Source organism: Scomber scombrus, chromosome 20 (genome assembly GCF_963691925.1).
Source record: "Scomber scombrus chromosome 20, fScoSco1.1, whole genome shotgun sequence".
NCBI classification, from domain to species: domain Eukaryota; kingdom Metazoa; phylum Chordata; class Actinopteri; order Scombriformes; family Scombridae; genus Scomber; species Scomber scombrus.
In genome coordinates this window covers 8,340,259-8,362,501 of record NC_084989.1, presented here as the reverse complement: position 1 = coordinate 8,362,501, position 22,243 = coordinate 8,340,259, and the positions used below count along the sequence as shown (strand labels likewise).

The 22,243-nt window shown below is 40.1% G+C and overlaps 1 protein-coding gene across 1 annotated transcript in view; it reads left to right on the top strand.

The window, feature by feature from the left end:
- Nucleotides 1–19,870, top strand: part of LOC134002245 (guanine nucleotide exchange factor VAV3) — an 85,501-nt gene extending 65,631 nt beyond the window's left edge. The window contains exons 18-27 of the mRNA XM_062441550.1: nt 745–767; nt 2,049–2,067; nt 5,333–5,463; nt 7,096–7,161; nt 7,876–7,910; nt 8,223–8,339; nt 10,283–10,370; nt 11,022–11,151; nt 17,670–17,821; nt 19,474–19,870. Of these exons, the coding sequence (XP_062297534.1) occupies nt 745–767; nt 2,049–2,067; nt 5,333–5,463; nt 7,096–7,161; nt 7,876–7,910; nt 8,223–8,339; nt 10,283–10,370; nt 11,022–11,151; nt 17,670–17,821; nt 19,474–19,518 (806 nt within the window). The 3' untranslated portion in view covers nt 19,519–19,870. The remainder of the gene's footprint in view (nt 1–744; nt 768–2,048; nt 2,068–5,332; nt 5,464–7,095; nt 7,162–7,875; nt 7,911–8,222; nt 8,340–10,282; nt 10,371–11,021; nt 11,152–17,669; nt 17,822–19,473) is intronic.
- The last annotated feature ends 2,373 nt before the right edge of the window (nt 19,871–22,243 follow it).

Below are 22,243 nucleotides of genomic sequence, written 5' to 3'. Positions count from 1 at the left end.
ACTGTATAGGGCGATGTGTGTATGAACTTGTGTGAGTTGTGTGTGTGATTGTCAGAGATAAGCTAATGTTTACCTGCATTTTGTCTTTGTTATCAGCTCACTTGCCATATGTTTGTGTAAGAGGTCAAAGTTCAGTTGAGGAACAGGCCAGCTGAAAGAAGTGTGTGTGTGTGTGTGTGTGTGTGTGTGTGTGTGTGTGTGTGTGTGTGTGTGTGTGTGTGTGTGTGTGTGTGTGTGTGTGTGTGTGTGTGTACAGGTACTGTAGGTACATTGTGTATATTTGTGTCTTTCTGCCAGCTAGTGCATGTGTGTGTGTTCGGTGTGTGTGTGTGTGTGTGTGTGTGTGTGTGTGTGTGTGTGTGTGTGTGTGTGTGTGTGTGTGTGTGAATGTAGAAGTATGCAAGTGTTCTGTTTTTACAGGCACAGGGGTATGTTTGTGTGTGTATGCACAGGTGTGTGTATGTGAGTGTCAAGGGGGTGTTACCTGTTCCTCAGGGAGCCAATGAAAGAAACTGGTGGAGCAAAACCCACAGGTCTGCCCCCCCCCCCCCTGCCTCGTTACCTCCTCTATCCTGGCTGTCAGGTAGTGGCAGCACAGCAAAACAAAGTGAACCACGGTCAGACACGAGCGTCTGCCTTCTCCACTAATGAGGGAGTGTTGCCTTGTACCGATGAGTGTGTGCAAGTGTTTGCGTGCACCCGCTAACCCGTCATTCACTATGCCTGTTCTCAAACTTCTTTCAGATCCTGGCTCCGTCAGAACTCAGGTGAGCCGCCGCTATATGTGTATACGTGTGTATGTGCGTGTGCGCGTCCTTGTTGATGTGTATACTGTCTGCTGTTCGCCTCTTCCAAAAGCTTTGCTGCACTTTGAAGACTGCTCTCTCCTGCAGCTATTTGCCAAGGAGACTCCAATTGACTTTACTTGCTGCAGCCTGTGTGATGGCAGAGACGAGAATGTTTTTGCAGATTTACCTCTTGAGTTGTCTCTCCTGTCTCTGAAACGTCATTGCTCACAAGTATCCCCAAACAGGAAAAAAGAATGGGGTTCTTGCATTATACTTAACTTGTGTCTGTCAATGGTCATTTATTGTGATTGCACTATGTTGGTATGATCTATAAGGAAAAATGATCCCATATCATCAGGAAAAAACACAAAAGTGGGGTGAAATTGAGAAGCCTTTCTATTGCCTTACTGGTGCAGTACAGTTTTTTGTGTGCACAGAAAGTGCTTAATGCAAAATGCAAACTTCATTGAGAATGGCATAGGTTGCAGCCTTTAGGGAACCAACTGCCTTGATGCCATGCATTTTTGATCAGATTCCACAAATATGCATCTATGCAGCAAGATCTAATGTAAATACTGTTTTTAGTGCCATACCTATTGATTGTCCCATTGGCTTCATGCAGTTTTGTCAGACACACTAAATCCTTGTCATTTATTGAAGTGATATGTGCATCATCTGCAAAAAAATAGTAGTATTTTGCAATAAAAGTCACACCAGTTTTAGTCTATATTCTGCAATGCTATCTGCAACTTTAAAACATTTCTGCTGCTGCAGGACCGCACAGCAGTTCACCTGCGGCGTCAGTTCATGCAATATGAGTTTTAATATGTTATATGCAGTGTCGTCCATGCCAGACTTACTGCATGTGGCCTGTATGAGGGAGATAGCAGAGCTGGGTTAAAATATTCATTCTGTGTGCAGCAGCAGGTGGGTATATTCATCTCATAGGGGTTGTACGTCTGAACATATTAATCTCACTGCAATACGGGTCAAGCTAATAATTGATTTAGTAAGTTATAAGCTATTAGAGGGGGATGGAGGGTGCGCTGACTGTGGATTTATTAGTGTGTTTAAGATATATATGTTTTTCACCATGGCAGTGATTGGTATGCGCCAGTGATAGAAAAACTGGTGAATGATCTTTTGATCACTGTCAGTTGAGGAAATTTTTTTTAAAAAGACCCCTGTGTCTATGTGCATGTGTGAGTGTTCATGCCTGTGCCTGTGTGTAACTATCACTTTGTTTTTGTTTTTTTACAGGGCAAAGATCGAGACCCAGGTGAGAAATTCAGAACACAACACTACACTAGGCATCCTCCCACCTCCCACACAACCCTCGTTTCCTCCTCTACAATTTGTTTTCGCTCACTAGAGATGTTTCTGTGCATAGAGACTACTGTTTCTAAATCAATTAACCTGTATAAACATTGAGAATTTTCTTTACTGTCACCTTTTACACATTGTAGGATTATTATCAAAGTAAAGTTGTCACCCTTCCCATGAACTCAGATTAGCTCATTTATATATGAAGATCAATGTAATCAAATGATTACAGAGATGTACTTTCCTCTATCAGGTTGTTTGTCAGGATTGCTAAAAGGTTTTCATGAATTGCTACCAGTGTCATCATTTTTTCAGGTATCAGGATGTAACCTTGCTTTATCAAAGAGGAAGCTGTAGTCATTTAAGTGGTTTTCATCATTGCAGCAGAGACTCAATCACAGCTTTTGAAAAGCTCATGTAAACAGTTGAACCTGAAAAAACCCAAATCAGAGTGCATGAAATAGCTGCTCTGTGTTTGTATAGTAAGCATAGCCGTTATATTTCTGCCTCTATCTGCTCTGTTGCTTTCTGTCTTTCAATCATTCTCCAGGAGAATATGACTAACGCACTGCATCCTTTCTAATTGTGTGTGTGTGTGTGTTTGCATGTGTGTGTGTGTTTGTGTGTGTGTGCATACACTACACCGAGAGCCTTTAATCTCTCATAAACCTGGCTTTAGCACTCATTTTTCCACCCCTCCTTCCATTATGCTGTAGAAAATCATTTCTGACTGAAGACGCATTAAAATCAATAGGCATTTGATTGCCCCGGCCCTTGGCGTTTCATAATATTTTGACGCTGCTCTCTTTGTCTGTTTTCAAAGGTGCACTAACACATGGCTTGTCCTTGTGCGGATAGGAATGCAATTCATGCCCCCAAGACTCAATTCTCCATGGCCCTGCGTCTTTAGAAGTGCTATTCAGGCGAGCTAGCACATGTCAGGCTGCCAGCCACAGTGCTGGATCAGAAGCAAGGCAGATATATACTGTAGATCTATTAGCTTTCAATACAGTGTTGTTGATTTCTCTATTACTTGGCTTTAGCTCTTCCCCTTTTTTCATGCTCTCACTTGAATTTCTTTCTCTCTTATTTGTGTTCTTGGACAACACTGTCATGACACAATGCAGAGAAAGCGAATGCACAATACATTTGATTGCACTGTGCATATGAGATATGAACTTGTGATTTGTTTGGCATGGGTGGATACCTCATAGCAGACATATTATAATTCAATTTCAGTTATTTCTTGGTGGATAATGGAATCAAAGTTGGCCATTGTTCAAAATCAAATAGTGCTGATGGAGGTCATTCCGGCAAACAAATTGCATTATTGAAAGTGTGCAGAAAGTGTGCATACTATCAGCATGAATGTTGAGAAATAAATGGGGGAAATTGCATCAAGCATCTCTGAAGACAAAGCAGTGTTCATGCATTACATAGTGAAAAACAACAAAATGATTCTCGTGATTATTTATTTTAAATGTGATTAGGACTTGTCTAATTGTTTCTAACATTGATTTAATTTTCTTTAAAAATTCCCTAATGGGGCTGCAATATAGTATGCAGCAGTAAACACACAATGAAACTCACTCCTGCTTATCTTTTATCTAACAACTTGACCAGACATACACCACAGTGCACTGCTGCTTATCTGTACTGTGATAATGAAAAATGATTTGCAAGGGCAGTACACTGACAAGGGGTGTTTTGTATGTGTGTACACATGTCTCCTCCCTCTCATTACCACCTGTAATGGGGCCATGAATAGTTTAGTAGAGCAAAGACGCAGCTTTAGAATGACAAACATGTCCCTTTAGACTTGAGGTCACACACATACGCGCGTAGACTTTTACAAATTCAGCCAGGTGTTCATGATTGAAGAAAGGACTTGAGTCAAAGAAGTCGTGGAGATTTCTTTAGTACTGACACTCGTCTGATTTATTTTACAATCATAAAATACACATGATACTGCTTCACCTGACGACAGTGATCACATAAACAAACCGTCAAGGATTGACAGGTGCAAACACAATATCTATTTAACTGACAACTCTGAGTTTATTTGTGCAAAGTCCGTGGGAGAGACTACTTTTTAGTCATCTCTTCATCGCCTGCTTAACATTTCTGTCTGAGTTAAAGACCATCCTTCAGTTGCAGCTGGGAATATCTAGATTGTCTGCATAGAGAAAATTGTCAGATGAACAGGCATCGTTCATGTCTTAATTATAAAAAAGAGTGGCCCTAGAACCCTGCCTTGAGAGACACCACAACTGGTAGTTTTAGCTTTGGAAAGTTTCCCATTGACTTCCATAATTGACCCATTTTATTGCCACTTTGCTAAACCCCATGGCCTTCAGTTTAAACAGCAGGATATCATGATCTACAGTGTCACAATCAAAGGCTTTTTGTTCTGACATGACCACCTGACATGCCTTTATCAACCTCCATTCCGATACAGTCTGTTAAATATAGAAGGCAATTTTCGTGGTATGGGATTGGGATATGGGATATATTGGGATATGGGAAACCTGACTGTATTCAAATGATATACTTCGACTCAATAAGTATGCAATTACCTCTTCTTGTATGATCTTTTCAGTTCCCTTAAAAAGAACACTTAAAGTTGAACCTGGTCAATAATAATAATAATCTCAAACTGGTCCCCTTTCTTTATATAGAGGAATGACTCTTGAACTCTTGAGCTCTGTGGAAACCTTCACTTGCTCTGTAGAAAGATTGAGTAAATGGGCAACAGCAGGTGTAATACGCTCTACTGCATCCCTTAGGAACCCGGAAAGTGTATTATTTAAACCTGTTGCTTTATTGTAATTCAGTTCATTCAGCCTCTTAAGGACTGTATTCACTGTTACGTTGTTAAAAGGAAACGAGGGAGCTTAAAGCCCTCGTTGAGAATAAAAGCTCTGTTCCTGTGTTTCTCCAGAAAGACCTGGATGACAAGAGTGTTTGAAACTGATGTAAAGAATTCAAGCTCTCTGCCACTTCACATTTAACTCATCTAACTTTAGATTTAACTCACTTATTAACACAACTCTTCAATTCAACTGTTAATAAAGAAAAAGACCGACATGTTGACATGTTTTATGTAAATTAAATATCCAAATTAAGTTTCATCATCATTGACTTGGGATGCTCTGTATACTATTTACATGCTGTCATTCATTGTAGTTCATGTCCTTTTTCAAACTGTGTCCTTGTTGCAGGTTTGCCCAAGATGGTGGTTATCAGGAACTACTTCGGTGTGCCGAGCCCCTCTTCTGGTCCAGCACTCAACATCCAGACGGGTGACATCATCGAATTAATCTGCGCCGACCTTCACTGCCCCTGGTGGCAGGTCAGAATTCACACCCTCTCTTAATCACTATTCCGCAGACCCAAAAATGGATCTACTGTATCCAAATCTCTCATTTCCTCTACTTACCGACACCTTATCTAACCCTTATCATGACCTTTTATTATATAATAGCGTTACAGTGGTGTATCACCTAAACTTTTGCCTTTTTATTAAAAGGGAAGGTAATTTTGACAGTTCTTGCAAACAAGTTGCATGTGAAAATGAAGCTTATAGTATATATAGTGTCTGTACACACCCACGGACAATTACACACAGCACACTACTTCTTATAAGGAAGTAAAACTCCCACACACACGCTGGAAATATTTGTTTTATGCAGGCAATTACTGTTATGTGACAACACGTGATTTGAACCTCACTGCTGGAGGAAAGTTTTTTGGTTTTTTTTAGAAACATTTATACATTTAAACTCAGGAGTTCTTCCTCCATGTGTGTGTGTATGAGGCTGAATAAAAGCCATCATAATAATTATAATAAGGTTGTAGCTGAAGCATACTGTGAGTCATACTGACATGCACATCTATAGTTTTATAAACAGACATGTAATGAGGAAGGTAACAAATCTCACAATGCTTAATAAGAAACAGATAAAATAGATAAAGAATTCAATTAACCCTGTGTAAAAGCCTAACCGGAGGCAGCCACATCACCACAGTCTGTAAACATTCAATATCCATCACCTTTGTAGCCAGCAGACCATAATCATTTCTGTTCGGGGGTTGCGTGACAAATAGAATCGATCACTGTAATTTCATTTCATTCAATGGCAACCATTTGTTTACTCCATCACTGTTACCAGCTATAATCATTATTACAGTCTTAGCAAAGATGCAGCAACAAAGCAGGACTGTCCTCAAGGACTGATAAAATGTCCTGAGGTAGCAGTCATGTGTCCACAGACCACAGAACCATCAAAAATATTTTCACCAGCATTTCCTATTTTTGACGACACATTCAATGAATAATTGCGTTAATTGGTTTAACATGCCAACCCCGATTGTAAAAGTGTATTTGCATCCTGCTCCTTCTTAATAAATACTAAATAGATATTTTGAGTGGTACATAATATGATATGACAGTGCTAAATTAGCCAAAGCTAATATACTGCTAATGTATACTATATACGCTGCATGCATGTTTATTGACTTCAGTTCATTTAGCAGCTTTAACAGCAGTAAAGCAATCGACTTTGATGGTTTTCATTTAAGAGGCTTTATTATCATTTTTTTACTCTCAAGATTTTAATTACATAATAACAACAAATATTCATTTTGTCTCCCGCTATGGAATCCATGACTGAATTATTGTCGCATATAAATCAAATATTTTGTCACTTCACATAGAATCAACCCTCAGTCAATTAGAAAGAGAAGGACTCCAGAGAATCCCTATTTATATGGACTCCCCACTGTTGATAAATCAAGGCATTGAGCTTAAAGAGTCATCGCCATGGGAGGAATAAGAAACTCTCTTCCTGCCAGCCATTATTTCAACAATAGTTAACTAGGGCTGTAAATTTGCACTGCTCTGTGTTGCAAGCTAATTGTTTCTGAATTATGGAGACAGAGTCAGCCAGATGTACATAACGCAATTATCTCTCTGTGGTTTCAGGGTAAAATCCTGTCGACGAAAGAGGTTGGCTTCTTTCCAAGCGACGCTGTGAAGCCTTGCCCATGTGTAAGCAGCCTTTCCTTCTACACTGTCGCTACAGCAGGGCCTGTTGTAGCGCCGTGTATTTGGCCGGTATTCACTAGCAGTTCAGTGTCATGAGGATAGCTGGGGATTTCTGATGGGGAAGTAAACTATTTTAACTGGCATGAGAAGAAAAAAAACAGCCAATGGGTGTTTATGTTCCAAGCAACAAGGAACTTGGCTTGTCAGATGAGATACAGGTGGTTTAGAGTCTAATTTGCCTTATCAATTTAAAGCAAAGAATAAAACTATATCTTAAAAGCAACAAGAAAATACTTCAGCATAAAGTAAGTCAGCTGAAGCGAGAACGTTTTTTATCTTCTTTGCTGACTGAACAGTGTATTGGTTGCCTGTTTTTGTTTTACCTTTTCTAAATCTCCTCCTCTTCTCACCAGTGGATTGTCATGTTCCATTTGATAAAATGAAATTCAGACTCTGTCCAGCTGCTTCAGGAATATGAGACATCTAGTAGATAATAAACTAGTATAACTGTCTTTACAATGTTGTAAAAATAAGAAAAGGTTAGATTGGGATGTTTTATTGGGGTTATAAAGTAAAAAAAGCACTTGTTTTATTGCAGAGCTAAACATCTGCTCGAAAACTGTACTGTGGGACTGTTTACTGTAGTGATGTAAGTCATGTTGATGGTGGTTCATGAAAATAACAAATTCTCATGTTGACTTTTGCACTTTGCTCCAGGTCCCGAAGCCCGTCGATTACTCCACTCAACCTTGGTATGTTCATATACAGCTGTCTCAGCCTCAATGTATTTTGAATGAGAAGGTCAATGTCTTTACTTTAGCTGAAAAGAATCACGCTTTATTTGATATAGCAAAGCACAGCAAATATAGGTGTAAATGCATCCAAAATGCACAGATTTGCTTTGATAATCACAAAATGCACATTCATGTAATTTCACAATTAAGCTGCGCAGCTCTAAACTATATGTGCAAGCAAATAACTGTAGGAAACCATCACACAGATGCTGAAAGACAACCACCGATTTCACTTTACATTCCATAATAACCTCTTTAACCGCTGTGCAGGTTCGCAGGGCCCATGGAGAGGCTCCAGGCAGAGGCAGAACTCATCAACAGGGTCAACAGCACCTACCTAGTCCGGCATCGCAGCAGAGAGTTCACAGAATACGCCATCAGCATAAAGTAAGTCAGCCATTTTTTTTAGGTCAATCAATAGAGGTCGTACCTCAGAAACCGATAGAAACACTATCACAAAGACATTTATTGGATTTAATTAATGTAAATTCAATATTATCATTCATAAAAGTGGCTTATAATTGCTGTAAAAATTTTAAATGGTCAAAATAATCCAATTGATTGTCTTCCTCTTACATGAGAGTTTTTCTGTCTGTGTGCAGCTACAGTCTGCTAGATTCATCAGATGCTTTAGCCAAACCACAATATTGACCAGATGAAAACTCCCGGCTATGCTACACAATCTGATGGACCCATTTATAGTTCCCTTGAAGGATGATTTGCTCTCCCTCTGTGGTTGAGACAGTGATTTGTGTGTGAAACTGACCAAAACAGATGCTAATCATTGAGCAGGATCTCAGTTAAGCAGTATGTGATAGTATCCGTTATGGTTTCACTTCAAAACTCACAAGAACAGTCTTAGCAGCTTGTCATTTGAAGCGTACAGCCATTGGAATCCTGGTAATGAAGGCAAAGCACTTTCTAGAACATCTGGGTGCAGTGTTTGTAACTTACCTTTAAATGGCAGCAGTGTTAAGCAGGAGCACTTTCCTCCACAAGGAGCCAGAACGCTTCTCTGTGAGCAATGGAAAAAATTCCTTGAGACTTCATTTCTTTTTTTTTTAAGCATCCTTCTCTCTCTCACGAAGGACTGCTCGTAGTGCCTTCAAGTTCCTTCTCAGTTGAAGTCTTAATTGCTTGTTACACAAAGGCGCAGCGCTGTGAACAGAGCAGAAAACGACTGTAAGACTGTTCAAGGTTGTTAAAACCTCACCATGAAAGAGAGAAGCAGGATAGAAAAAGAAGCTTACATAGCGGTGGGAACGACATTTAAAGAATTACTCACGATTGGAAATGCCCTCTTCTTCATGTCCTTTTTCTTATAGTTTGAACTGGCAGAGGATTTTTGATGATTGTGTCCAAATGGCCAAGAGACCCTGGCATTTTAAATTAACTGTATTCCCCTAAAATGGAGGCAGCTTTCTCCACACGTAGAGCAACTGTGAGTTTGAAAAAACAAAAAAGATTGTTTAATGAATGTAAGTCCAACATTCACTCTCCTTTTAGCTTTATTTTTGTTTCGACTGTCTCCTGAGGAAAGTGTGTATCTATCTCTTTAGCTTCTAAATAGCCACTTTAAGGTATTTCAATCTTAAATTGAGTTTTCTGAAAGCTTGTGGTTGTCAAAGGTCCATGTCGTTCTTACTAACTGAAATTCAACCCAGGACCCAACTCATGCTGTGTCCAAATTACATTCAGTTTAATTTGGTCATGTAGGGTCCTTTTGTATTGTTCAACAATACCAGGGACTAAGAATGCAACATTGACTCACTAATTTCCTTTTTTAAAAATACTTTATTGACATTAAATCTATCAATTTATGTCCATACTGGATTCTTAAACCCGTAATCTATCATGTTTTAGCTGTTATAGTTAATTGTTAATTGTGAGAACTTTAATTGTCAAAATATAGTCAAGAGTAGAACAAGACTGCGCTGCTTTTCACCATGGTTTTCACAGATTTCTACTAAAACATCTACATTTTTAAGATAAAAATTCTACACAAAGCAACTTAATGTATGTGGATCAAGCAGAAAGCATCATCATCACTTACAAAACAAGACATCCAGGTTTCTGCACGCTCTGTCCACAGCTTGTACTCCTCCAGCTTCAGACCACCATCAGCCACCCTGTTAATGCAAACACAACAATGTGTGCGCAGGGTGCTGGGCTGGGTTTCTGAGCACCCATCATTCACGTGTCACAAACCTTTGGGACCCTATGCATTACAGCGACGGCCGTGCTCTCCACAGGGGCCAGGGGCCGGCCACCGATCGATGGCGGTGATCAGAGAGGGAAATTACACTCATAACTTATTCAATGGCCCACAGGTACAACAACGACGTGAAGCACATAAAGATCCTGACGAAGGAGGGCTGCTTCTACATCGCAGAGAACAAGAAGTTCAGGAGCATATTAGTGAGTCTTTTCAGCCTGTTTTATTTTATTTTTTTATATTCCACCACTGCAATTCATAAATAAATCATTGCGTTCGCTTAATGAAGTGTCAAAACCTGAATTTTATTTTAGCAGTGTGCACAAATATAGCCATGATTAGAGACGTGTTTATACTGGCCTAAGGGCTTCAGCATTATAGATAAGTCCAGTGAATATTGGAAAGGCTCACCAATTTTATTTATGCTAGGACTGTATTTTCTGTTTCTCAGATTTGCTATTGGAATATTGTTGTGTTTTCAAAGATTATTTTGATAACCTTTAATTTTAAACCCATTTTATAAAAGTTCTCTCCAATTGCTGTAATTCAACTTTATACTGCTGTATCTTTTGTAACCACATGATATTTCAGCTATTTCACGCCTACAGCAGCTTAAAAGCAGCGGGTAATAATAAGATTCCTCTCTGTGACTTGACAGATATGCAAATGATACAGATGTTTCTTGAATATATTATAAAAACTGTCACAAGAGCAAAAACAAAAAAAAAAGCATTTATGAATGTGTTATGAAGTAAACATCTATGCAAATTCTTGCATATCTTTTATTAGTTTGCTTAATTGGGTGTATGTGTGTTTGTGTGTGTGTTTGTGTGTGTGTTTGCGTGCGTGTCCAGGAGCTGATTGAGTACTACAAACACCACTCCCTGAGAGAAGGTTTCAGGAGTTTGGACACAACGTTGCAGTTTCCTTACCGGGAACCAGAGAATGCTGCTATGCACCGCATCAACCGGTTGGGTGGCAACAGTAAGTACACATGAGGAACACACACTAAAAACACTTTTATCTATTTCCCCTTTTCACTTTACTTCAGATATAAATAAACAGTGTAAAAACTACCCCAAAAATGATAAAATGATTAATATATTACTTAAGATTGAAGTACTGGTAAAGAAGTATGGATATTGAGAGGTTAACATCTTTTACATCCTATATTTATATATTTCTAGCTGATGATACATAGCTTTCTAGACTAAAACAGGGCTCAAAATAGTTTAATCTAAGAATATTTTTATCATATAGTTATTGGGTTCATTAAAAGCAATACTTGGATGAAAAGACACCCAATTTGTATACAGTGGTGATGTTTTCACTATAGATCGTAAAAAAAATAATGGATGTAGCCACTGTAATGTCACTTAATGGTTTGTAGACTTCTGTTATGCATAACTTTAATCCTTAGTAAACATTTTAAATGGGTATATTATTTAAATATTCCCAACCTGTAAAGCTGTGAAGAAATTAGCTGTAAAGACCAAAACCAGGCTGCAAACAAGTTTATTTCCACTGTAAAGTTGGCCATTTTAATATGGGGGTCTAGTGGGATTTACTCACTCACTTGTAGCCAGCCCCAAGTGGCCATTTGTGGAACTGCAGTTGTTGGCCCTTCTGTCTTAGCTGCATTTTTCAGGCCTGGAGGTTGCCAGTTGGTGTTCATGCACTGACAGTCGGTGGCAGTAAAGTGCCAAGAAATGTAGAAATGATCCTGCAAACGCCAGAAGATAAAAATAGCAAACAAATATGGATGTAATCAATATAGGTTTCAAATTATTTAGCAAAAAATCTGCATAGCAATGTTTAATGAGTGAGCAAATGTATTCAACAAGTTTATCAGCCCTGAGGGCCACAGCCAGTGCAGTTCTAAACCTCAGATGATAGTCACATATGCTGTCAGCTAGTCAGCATAAGCAGATTTTTTCAAACACATTCACGTCAGTAAAGCAGTCTGTGTGATCTGACACTCTGCCGATCATTCATACTCCATTTGCTCTTAATAGTTCCTGCTCTGACCTGCAAAACGCTGCTGTTACTGGCTCTGCTGATTTCCACCCACCACTGCAGCCGCCTGCTCTATTTTCTTATCTGTCATCCTTTCCAACTCTCTCGCACACCGCCTTAATTCACTCGGGAGCATCTTCACAGCCTTAAAGAGCCGCATAGCTATTTGTTGTTAAAAACGCTTCAGTCTCCTCTGATGTTAATTGTTTTTGACTGAACTGTCAAACGGTGGTTGCAGAATCTACTAAGCATGTTATTAGATTTGATAACACACTCTGGCCGATTACTGAAGATCAGATCAATTTGAGTTTCGGGGGAGTGAAATAATGTGGACGAACCTTCAATGAGTTAACCAAAGTCAAGACTACTTACAATGTCAGTTATAGTTTCATCAGTTAATTAATTCAAGTGATATAATCCTTTATTAATAACTTTGAAATCTAAACTGTGTGTTATATATTTAATGTTCTTCACAAAAAGGCAAATACATTTTATATAAAGCAACTTTTACTCCATGATGGATATATAGGGGCATCATATACAACTGTTAATACAATAGTATCAGTAAGTTAACATATGTAGTTTCATTTTTAAGTATCTGGATACTTTCATTTTTTTAATCAACTTTATAGATGATTTAACTTAACTTTTCAGAAAAGAAGCTCTCTAGCAGAATGTTGCTATGTTTCAGCTGTTAGCATGCCTCACCACAAACAGTAGTTTATACTTCAGACAGACAAAAATGAGTTAGTTACACTACGAGAATTTGTCACAGCACTCTGTTCCTCTGGATGTTGTGCTTTGCTGTCTGGCAGTTGCCGGGGTGAAGATTTCAGCTGTGTGAGTTTTCTTTTAGTTGCATTAGATTGAGCTGTGTGTTTTGTTACAAACCATCCTGGCAACACCTCAATGTAAAGCAGCTGTTGTCTCCAAATCCAACGCCAGAACTGCACTTGAGCTACATTTGAAGGCAGCACATGGATGATTATTTATGCATGCAGCTGCTGTTCCTTCTTAACTCTGCGACTTTGTCAGTCATTACCCGTTCTAACCTGATTCCTCTCAGCATTCGGGAGTTAGAGATGTTATTTATCAGAGCTAATGAAGCAGAACATAACACCCAGCGAGGTGCTTTTCCTTTCTGACTTGGAACTTAACAGGTGCGGTGCGTGTAACTTTGAACTGAGATTTTAATGAGTCGATTTTTTTGTGTTTGAAGGAGAACAACAGACAAAACAGCAGAGCACTGCCAAACTGGCTATTCAGGAGTGAATATAGACATTTTTGTGACAACACTGTAGTTTTTTCTGAATGTGGTTGACAACAATTCTATTCAATTATGTCATTTAAAGGTAGGAGTGAGGGGTTTAAGGTGTTTTTAAAGAGCACAAGGGCGAAAGAGTTTATTTTAAGAAAATAGACCTTCAATATGAATCCTTTTATCCATTGTTTTATTGCTGTGAAAGGCTTGGCTGAAAATGTCAGGTGGGAATAAGGTTGAAAAACCATCAAGAGAGCTTTAAAGACTGAGTTGACTGTCTACCACCTCCAAAACCAAAGTAGAAAGTGCTGTTCGCCCTGTAAAACATCCATGTACACCCCACACGCTGCCATTCCCAAGCTGAATGTTTCAAGCAATGCCAGAAGAAAAGGTATTAAACCCAGTGTGTGAGCCAGGCAAGGCAACATCGCCTATCAGTTGGTTAATGGAAAATTTATGACTTATCGCAATCAGTGGTGAAATGAGGTTTCATTTGAACCCTGTGTGCCACTGCATGCACAAGACAAAAGAATAAGTCCCTGGCTTGCTGACGAACTCATTCCGAGCAGGAGGAATGTGAACAGATTGTACAGAGCTGTTTGGTTGTGCAAAACACAAGTCGAGACAGCTCCAATACAAATTTGTTTTGTTCTGGTGTGGTCTTCTGTCTTGTGGGCTGCCTCCTGATGTGCAGACTTCATTTCCCTCTTTCACTTTTATATGATTTTTTGTTTTGATATCCGTCCTCCTCAAAAACACTGCTGGGAGGCTGCTAATTAATTTTTGCTTTTGTTTAATGTTTTGTTGGACAGCTTTGCAGAAGGCAAAACTGATTGATTTATAGTCTTTAACCGACACAGTGAACCACAATAGAACCAATACTCATGTTAACCCAAAATATAAATTAATATGTGTCTGTGGAACAATCTCAGCTGACAGCGTCCGGGGGACTTCAGGTTGCTGATTGGATTTTAACTCATCTCCACTCTTATCTCTTGAGTGCGGCGATACAATGTGATATGTGTGTGTGTGTGTGTGTGTAGTCTCGGCCGTAGTCTCCTCTATTAGTCAACCAGCTCACATTGTGTATTCCAGTGTGGTCCACAAATCAGATTTTGCAAAAATGAAGCATGAAATGCTGCTGGTGTTTTGGTGGCTGTTTGAAGTGGAGGGCGATCCCTCTTCATATTGCTCGTACCTAGACGCCATTAGGGGCTGCTGAGCTGTCTCTCAGTGCGCTGATTAGTATTCATTTTAAAAACCACTGGAGCTCTGCTCTCCTTACAGCATATCAATAACCCAGGCCAGTTAACTTGCCAACAGTATTGTTGGGAGCGGCATATTTTTCATAAAGTTTGGGCATTTATCTGCCATTTTGGGGATGAGATTTTCTCTTCCTGGTGGCAGAAATGTTGGCTCCTGTGTAATGATGCAGAAGCAGACCTGTGTTGTCGTGTAGCCAGAGTTTACCACACTGATTTCTTATGTCTGTATGTAATGTATTTGTATTAGAGCAGTCCAGATAGATAATGCCTATTTCAGATAATATGACAATCAGATTATAATCAGCTTTGCTCACCCGTTATTTTTTTCTAGACAAAATCATCCATTGGCATCCATTCTGCTAACTGCTTTTATTTCATTTCTACTGCAAAGACTCTTTTTAGCATCAGCATTTTCTCCCTACAGTACTTCAGACATAACTTGTTATGTTGACAGTCCAAAATAACCGAGTACAGAGGCTCTCAAATCTCTCCATGAAAACTAATAAAAAACAAAAACTTTCAGGGTTAGAGGTTCCATTCCCCAGAGCAAGGCACTGACACATTGCTGGAATGGGATCAATGCCCGCAGCTTCTTCCCTGCCAGTAGAAAATTGCAGAAGACAGATAGAAATACAAATGCAGTCAGCCTCCAGTGGGTTATTTCTCAAGTTGTTAGCAAGATAAAGGCACAGTTAATCTTTGTGAAGAAGAGACATCTGCACTGTGGACATCGTAAGGTGCAAAATGACTACATGCAAAGACAGTAACGATACAATTAAGTCCTATAATAATGAAATATAGCAACATCACTGATAAGAGTGTCTGTCAGAGGAACTTTGTGCAGGAGATGTGCATATCTGCGGTTGCGGCTGTATTACAAGTGGATGATTGTCTTTATAAATATGCAGATAGAAGTCTATTCCCTATGCTGTAATTGTGACTACACTGCATGTTCCTCCCAATTAAATGTGCGAGTGAAGATGTCGTCTCTCATTAATGATGCAGACATCCTTTTGGCAAATTGGAATCCTGACGTGTCATCGCTCCACGTGGTGCGGTGCGTTTTTGTTCTGGATCGTCAAAATTGACGAAGTTTGACCTTTAATTTGACCTTTAATTTACAATTTTATGGAAACGAGACAGATGTTGAGTGAACTTACTGCCATATCAGACCTGTGACTTACATATCAGCTTCTTTTTTTTAACTGGACTGACATTTGAGAAGTGAGATGCTTTCAGTATTTGCATCTTGTTTGAGATAAAAATGCAGATTTCTAAATACAGTGCCGCCATTAGGCCAGACAGTATAAACACTGAAACAATACAAATGAATGTGGAAATGCTGCTGCATCAACCAGAGGCTGTGTGGAAGAAGTAGTCCACACTCGCTAGAGCTCCTCCTGTGCCTGGCGTCATTTATTTTTGTATCAAACTGCAACTGTGTTCTTTATACCTCTGAAAAAAGGCTCAGAGTTGGGATTTTTAAAAACATGTTTTTTTCTTCTTCTTTGCTTCTCTCTCCTTCTACCATCCCCCCCATCCCCGCCCTCTCGCATCTCTTCGCTCCCTGCCTGGCCTGCCCCGCCATAGCCCCATTGCTCTGCGGCCTCTCTCTTGTAACTCCTGCCGGCTACAGCTTTGTACCTCCTTCCTCTGCTCCCTTCTGGTCAGGTACAGGTATCTCTTCTCTGTCTGTCAGTCAGTCGGTCTGTCTCTCTTACACTTCTGTCTTTCTTTCCTATCATGTAAACAGCTGCTTAGCATGCTGGCTGTAGCTCAGTGCATTCACATCATCGCCTGCATCTCTGCCTTTTACTCCTGTATTTATATGTGTTTTTTTTATTATGTGGTGTCTTTATCTTGTGTATCTTGGCCTGTGTTGTTTTTTATCACTACAGTGGCAGAACAAATTGCCCCTTTTGGACATATGAAGAACTTGAACTTGTAGCCTACATTTGCACCTCTTTCATAGTTGCGTCCACATAACTGCCATCCAGTGTGCAGGACAGGGACTATGTGTTTTATTAATGCATGAATGTATTGTGTTATTTTTGCATGTCAAAAGCACTGTGTGAGAGGCAGAAACAGTGTTGAGAAAAAAGTGTTGTGGTATTTGAGGAGTTTTCTAAAGCATATGTGTCTGGATTTGATGCGTGTGTGCTCATGTGTCTGTCCGTCAATGTAAAGGTGGGGGTGTCCAAACACACAGAGCACTTCTATATCAGATATTCTATCCCCACGGCCGGGTTGTAGAGGTCTGACATTCCATTTCCACCTGTCAGCTTAGCCCAGTACGACCCACCAGTTAGTGTCTGGAGAAAGAAGAAAACCGGCGGGGTGGCAGCGGTAACTAACTAACCTGCTCCACATCTGGCTCTCATACTGCTGTCGACAGGACTTCTAGTCTCTCCCACACAGACACATCACTGTCAGAACACTCCAGCTGGACTATCTCAACTAAAGCTACAGTCTACATAGTGGAGTAAAATAAATAAATCCCATGCACCGGTAGCAAGGAGTATGAACAAACTTCTCACAGATGAATTAGCTGGTTTAACTCTGTTTATTGTTGGTCAGATTACCTGTTATATGGTAAGCAAATGGATAGCAAAATCATCCATGTGTACATCATTTCTCACTTAACCATTTAGTTTTTCCTCTTAGCCTCAAGACCTGAATTGGGTCATGAAACCATTAGTTCTAACTTGGCTAAGTCTCAACTTTTAAAAGGACATGTGATACCCTCTCAAATGAGGGTGAAGCCCCAGGTGTTTCTTGGTGAATTAAACGCTATCTGCCATCACCATCTCTGTTAATCTGTGTGTGTATTACCATGTGTGTATGTGTTGATGCAGAAACTTAATTTTTTTTTTTTTTAATGTTTCAAATTCATCTTGAACCAGGATGAACTCAATAATTACAGTTATTGTATGACCCTCTCCTTCCTTCTCTTTCTGCAGTGTTCGCTCCCAAAGTGATCGGCGTGGCGATAGCGCGGTACGACTTCAGCTCACGTGACACCCGGGAGCTCTCACTACAGGAGGGTGACGTGGTGAAGATCTACACAAAGTCAGGAGCCAATGGGTGGTGGAGGGGCGAGGTCAACGGCAGGGTAAGTGGCTGCCTTCATACGCCGGTAAAACACAGCCTCCAATCAATGAATGGAACATTGGAGAAAAACTCACATTATTTTTGGTAGCTGGTATTGGCTCCCGAATTTATTCATAAAAAGCCTGAAAAAGTCCCAAGTGTGAAGCATGAATTCTTGTTGTGCCTCCTTTAACATTAGTTAGATGCAATGATAAAACTGTATGGTATGATTTCAGATGTTGCAGAACCTTCATTAGTTCACCTCAGTCAGACACCAGATTAGTTTCTACAATTTGGATGTTAAGTTCTTAAATCCAATTTTAGACTACTTAAAACAGGCTTTTTTAAAGAAGAAAGATTTGGCAGATATTCTTGTCTACAGATACCTGGAAGGGACTATTCAGATTTGCTCTGCTTTCTTTAAGTCTGTCGTGTTTCCAACATTTTTGTTTCCCCGTATCATCACATGGACGAGTTAACTTGCTGCTTGCATGTCTTAAATGCATAAATGTTCCTATCCACACAGAGCGCTCTATAATCAGGCATGCAGCACTGAGATAATCCTTGCTCTAAATGCAGAAAAGTACTGACTCCCAATCAGATGCACTGCATTTCAGCTTGGCAGGGAGTGTTAGATTGAGTAACAAATTCAGCCTGTGTGTGTGTGTGTGTGTGTGTGTGTGTGTGTGTGTGTGTGTGTGTGTGTGTGTGTGTGTGTGTGTGTGTGTGTGTGTGTGTGTGTGTGTGTGTGTGTGTGTGTGTGTGTGCTGCAGCTATTAGCAATGTGTCTATGCTGTCAGTGTGGTGAATGAAAGAGGTTTTCTCTTTTACTAAGCCTGTTGTGTATGTTGATGCTACTCACTAAATACTGTGTGTAGAGTGTGGAGACAGCAGTTTAAAGCTTTTAACCAGTTAAAACCCTTGTACTGCTCAACTTTTCCAGGGATAAACCACCATAACAAGTAAATTAAAAGCACTACTTCATGAAAAAGATACTTACCCCTAATACTAATGCCCTTAAAAGTTTTTAATATAAACTTTTTTTTCTTTGAAATTGAGTTGTCCGCTAAAAACTTGTACAAAGGGACTGCCAGCATATTATATTTATCATTAAACAGTCATTTATTACTGGAATTACTCATGTAATTTAATGGCATTTTAATCAGACTTAATCTGTCTTATTAATTGTCTTGGCAATGGAAGACCAGCTTGTTAGTTTTCAGCTCAGGTACCATACTTAAAGATATGTTACAGATGCAATTAAAGCAGAATAAATCTACCCAAAAATAACAAAACAATTTATTTGAGTCTGAAAAGTAGTATCTGTAGACTCATGGAATATCATTATCATTCAAATGTCACATTGTGTTAGAAAAAGGACTTTCTGGAGTTCCACTCAGCAGGGGTTGCTTGTGAAATATCTTTTTTTTTTTAATTATGAAATTATTCTACTCCTACTGATTTGTCCTCCTACACATACAACACACAGCTCCTTTCTGTGGGCTGTTGAAAGTCACTCTGGTGATTGTATACTACTGAAGGTAGAACAAGCCAGTGCAGGTTGTGAGAAAGTGCGTCACAAAAATAAGTCACAAGCTATCACAAACTGATACTGTCTCTCAGCCTCTGTATAGCTACTAATTCCTCCCCTCTCCTCCCCTCCCCTCCCCTCAGGTTGGCTGGTTTCCGTCCACATACGTAGAGGAGGGCGAAGAGTGAGCGGTCCGACGCGGGAAGAAGAATAAGATGAAAAGAAGGACGGCAGCAGCGGAGTGAGCGGGCCGAGCGCAGAACGGCAACAAAACAAAACTATTAAAAGCGCCGTCAGCTCCTGCACCGCTGCTTGCTCCTGTGTTCCTTTTTCAAAGCGGAGCAGCACACAGCTTCACCCTCCTGTGATGGAGCCCTGCTGCATGCAACCAATCCCAGCGGCCTTTTTGGGAGAGGAAAAAAAGGGCTACAGTACATTGCATAGGCAAAGATGCCCGATCATTTCTGGTTGACTCTGTGTGGCTAAGTGACTCCACCAACTAGCAGCTTGCCTGTCAGCGGGGCACCAGCCCTCGTCAGACAGCCCCCCCCCCCCATTCCTCCTCCTCCTCCTCCCTAACTTAATCCATCCATCCATAATTCACCCCTCGCTCCCTTCCTCTCTCTGCCCGAGCCAGAGGCAGCCCCCCAACTCCCACCTGTTTCCTCTTGCCAAGTCTGCCGTCGCCGATCTGTCAAAAGTAGATACTCAAATGCCACTCTTCCATTCATGCGCTCATCCATCCATCTATTCATCCCCCTGTGGGAATAGAGTGGTGTAGAGCTGGAAAGGACCCACACTGGAATTTCTTTTTTTTTCTATTCATCTCCTTCTCAGTCTGAATAGTCTATTTTGACCTTGCCTGTGTGTTTGTTCCACTAATGCAGGTGGTTATTGATGACTTGATGACCCAGATACACACACACACACACACACACACACACACACACACACACACACACACACACACACACACACACCATCCACCTCTCCTCCCTTTCAGATTATGATCGCCGCACACACTCGCAGAGGAGATGTAAGAGAGGGATGGCGTCGGATAGCATCGCCAGCAGTTGATCGCTGTCGCTCCCTTTTTCCTTTTTCTTTTTTCTTTCCTCCCACCTCCTACATTCTTTATCTCCGGCCCATCCTCTCGTGTTTTTAGTTGTCTAGGCTGTTAGCGATCCTCCGCTCTTATCGGTGGCAGCTCTGTCGACAGGAACACATTCGCCGAGGTTTTATCTTATAGGAGGCATTACCGGCTTGTCTGGAGAACAAGCTGAGCTACCTGGAAGCCACCTGTCCTGCTCACATTAAAAAAATGAAGGAAAGGAGAGCAGATGAAATATGAAGACAGTCCAACTTTGTTCTTTCTTTTTTTCCCCACTTTTATGCATCACTTTTAGAGTTTAAATTTTAAACTTTAATTTGGTTTCATCATCTACAGATATGATAGATTTGATGGAGTTTGATTGATTGCGTTGTTGCGGAGTTAATCAATTCTGCTACGGGAGGCTATCAACCCAGATTAAAATGTCCTTTTCTGAGTGTTAGCAGGTATGTTATAGTGAGTATTTTAGAGGTTTTGCAGCTGAACACTTGTGATTTGGCGAGAAAGATATTATATTTAAAAAAGTATTTATTATTGGCTCAAAGTATCAACAGCTTCAATCCAAAAGGAGTTAATATCAGCTTTCAAAAACCATTTTCTGCTGCTTATATCTTCCCTCTAACTGTCCTCCCTCTCAGCCCCTCTCCTTTTCTGCGTTCCACCTTCACCTCCCGTAAACATTTTGCACACTGTCTCCTTAATCCACAGTGAAAGAGGATTTTCCCACATTTGGGGGAATAAATACCTTTACAGCAAAACATTCTGCACAACACACCCGTATACTATTAACACACTCCAATATCAAGCTGCAGTCAAGTTGTAGTTTGAACTAGTCCTTTAATTCCTTCAGTTACATTCCCCATCATCAAATACAGACTATCACACACATGACATTTTAATAAACTATCTATCTTCTCACTTTTAAGGGAAACTGTGTAATAGTTTAACAAATTTCTTGTAATGTACATACAATACAATGATATCTGGGCAATTAATTCCGAGGCAGGCTTAGTTTACCACTTACTTTAAGTGGAAACATGGTGAAATACTGAAGAAAGAACTTTGCAGAGGTGATGTTGAAGTTTAACTACTTGATAAGATCAAGACAGCCTTTACTGGCTAAGTGGTGGATCCTGCCTCTTGAAACAGCCTTTAGGGCATCGCTTCCTTTCAAAGCTATCCTCCTCCTCTACCATGTCTGTGTCATTGTTGATGCCACTGGGTGCTGTGTCAGAAATATATTTTGTAAAACTAATAATTAGTTGTAAAAGAAAATATGCTTTTGTATGCGCTTAGCAGAGCCATTATGTTTGGAAATAATGAATACCCCCCCCCCCCCCCCCCCCCCCCTGTCAGCCCCTGCCAATCCACGCCATTATATAATGTTATGACTCAAGATTTTCTTTTTGCAGTCATTTGCTTAAATGCTGGACTTAACACTGAAAAAAAGAGTCAAAAAGCTATCATATTAATATTAACATTGTCAGCAGTGTAGTGTTGTAATCCCTTTTTTCCCAATTTTGTATTATCAACAGTGTCATTAAGTTACCACTAGATGGAAGCATCCTAAACATATCTCATTTCCAAGCGGTCACCTTCAGCTTGCTAAAGTTTGGAGATGACATCATCTGATTAGTAGTTAAACAATATTTAAAGCAGCATTTAGCATCAGTCTCAGTCTTGTTGCTGAGAGTGAGAGGCAAAGCAGATGCTTCAAAGACAAAACCAGTACATGAGAGTCAGGTTTTTTCTAAAGAAGTGAGCAGTCTTATTTAAAACTTGCATGTATACTCAAAACATGT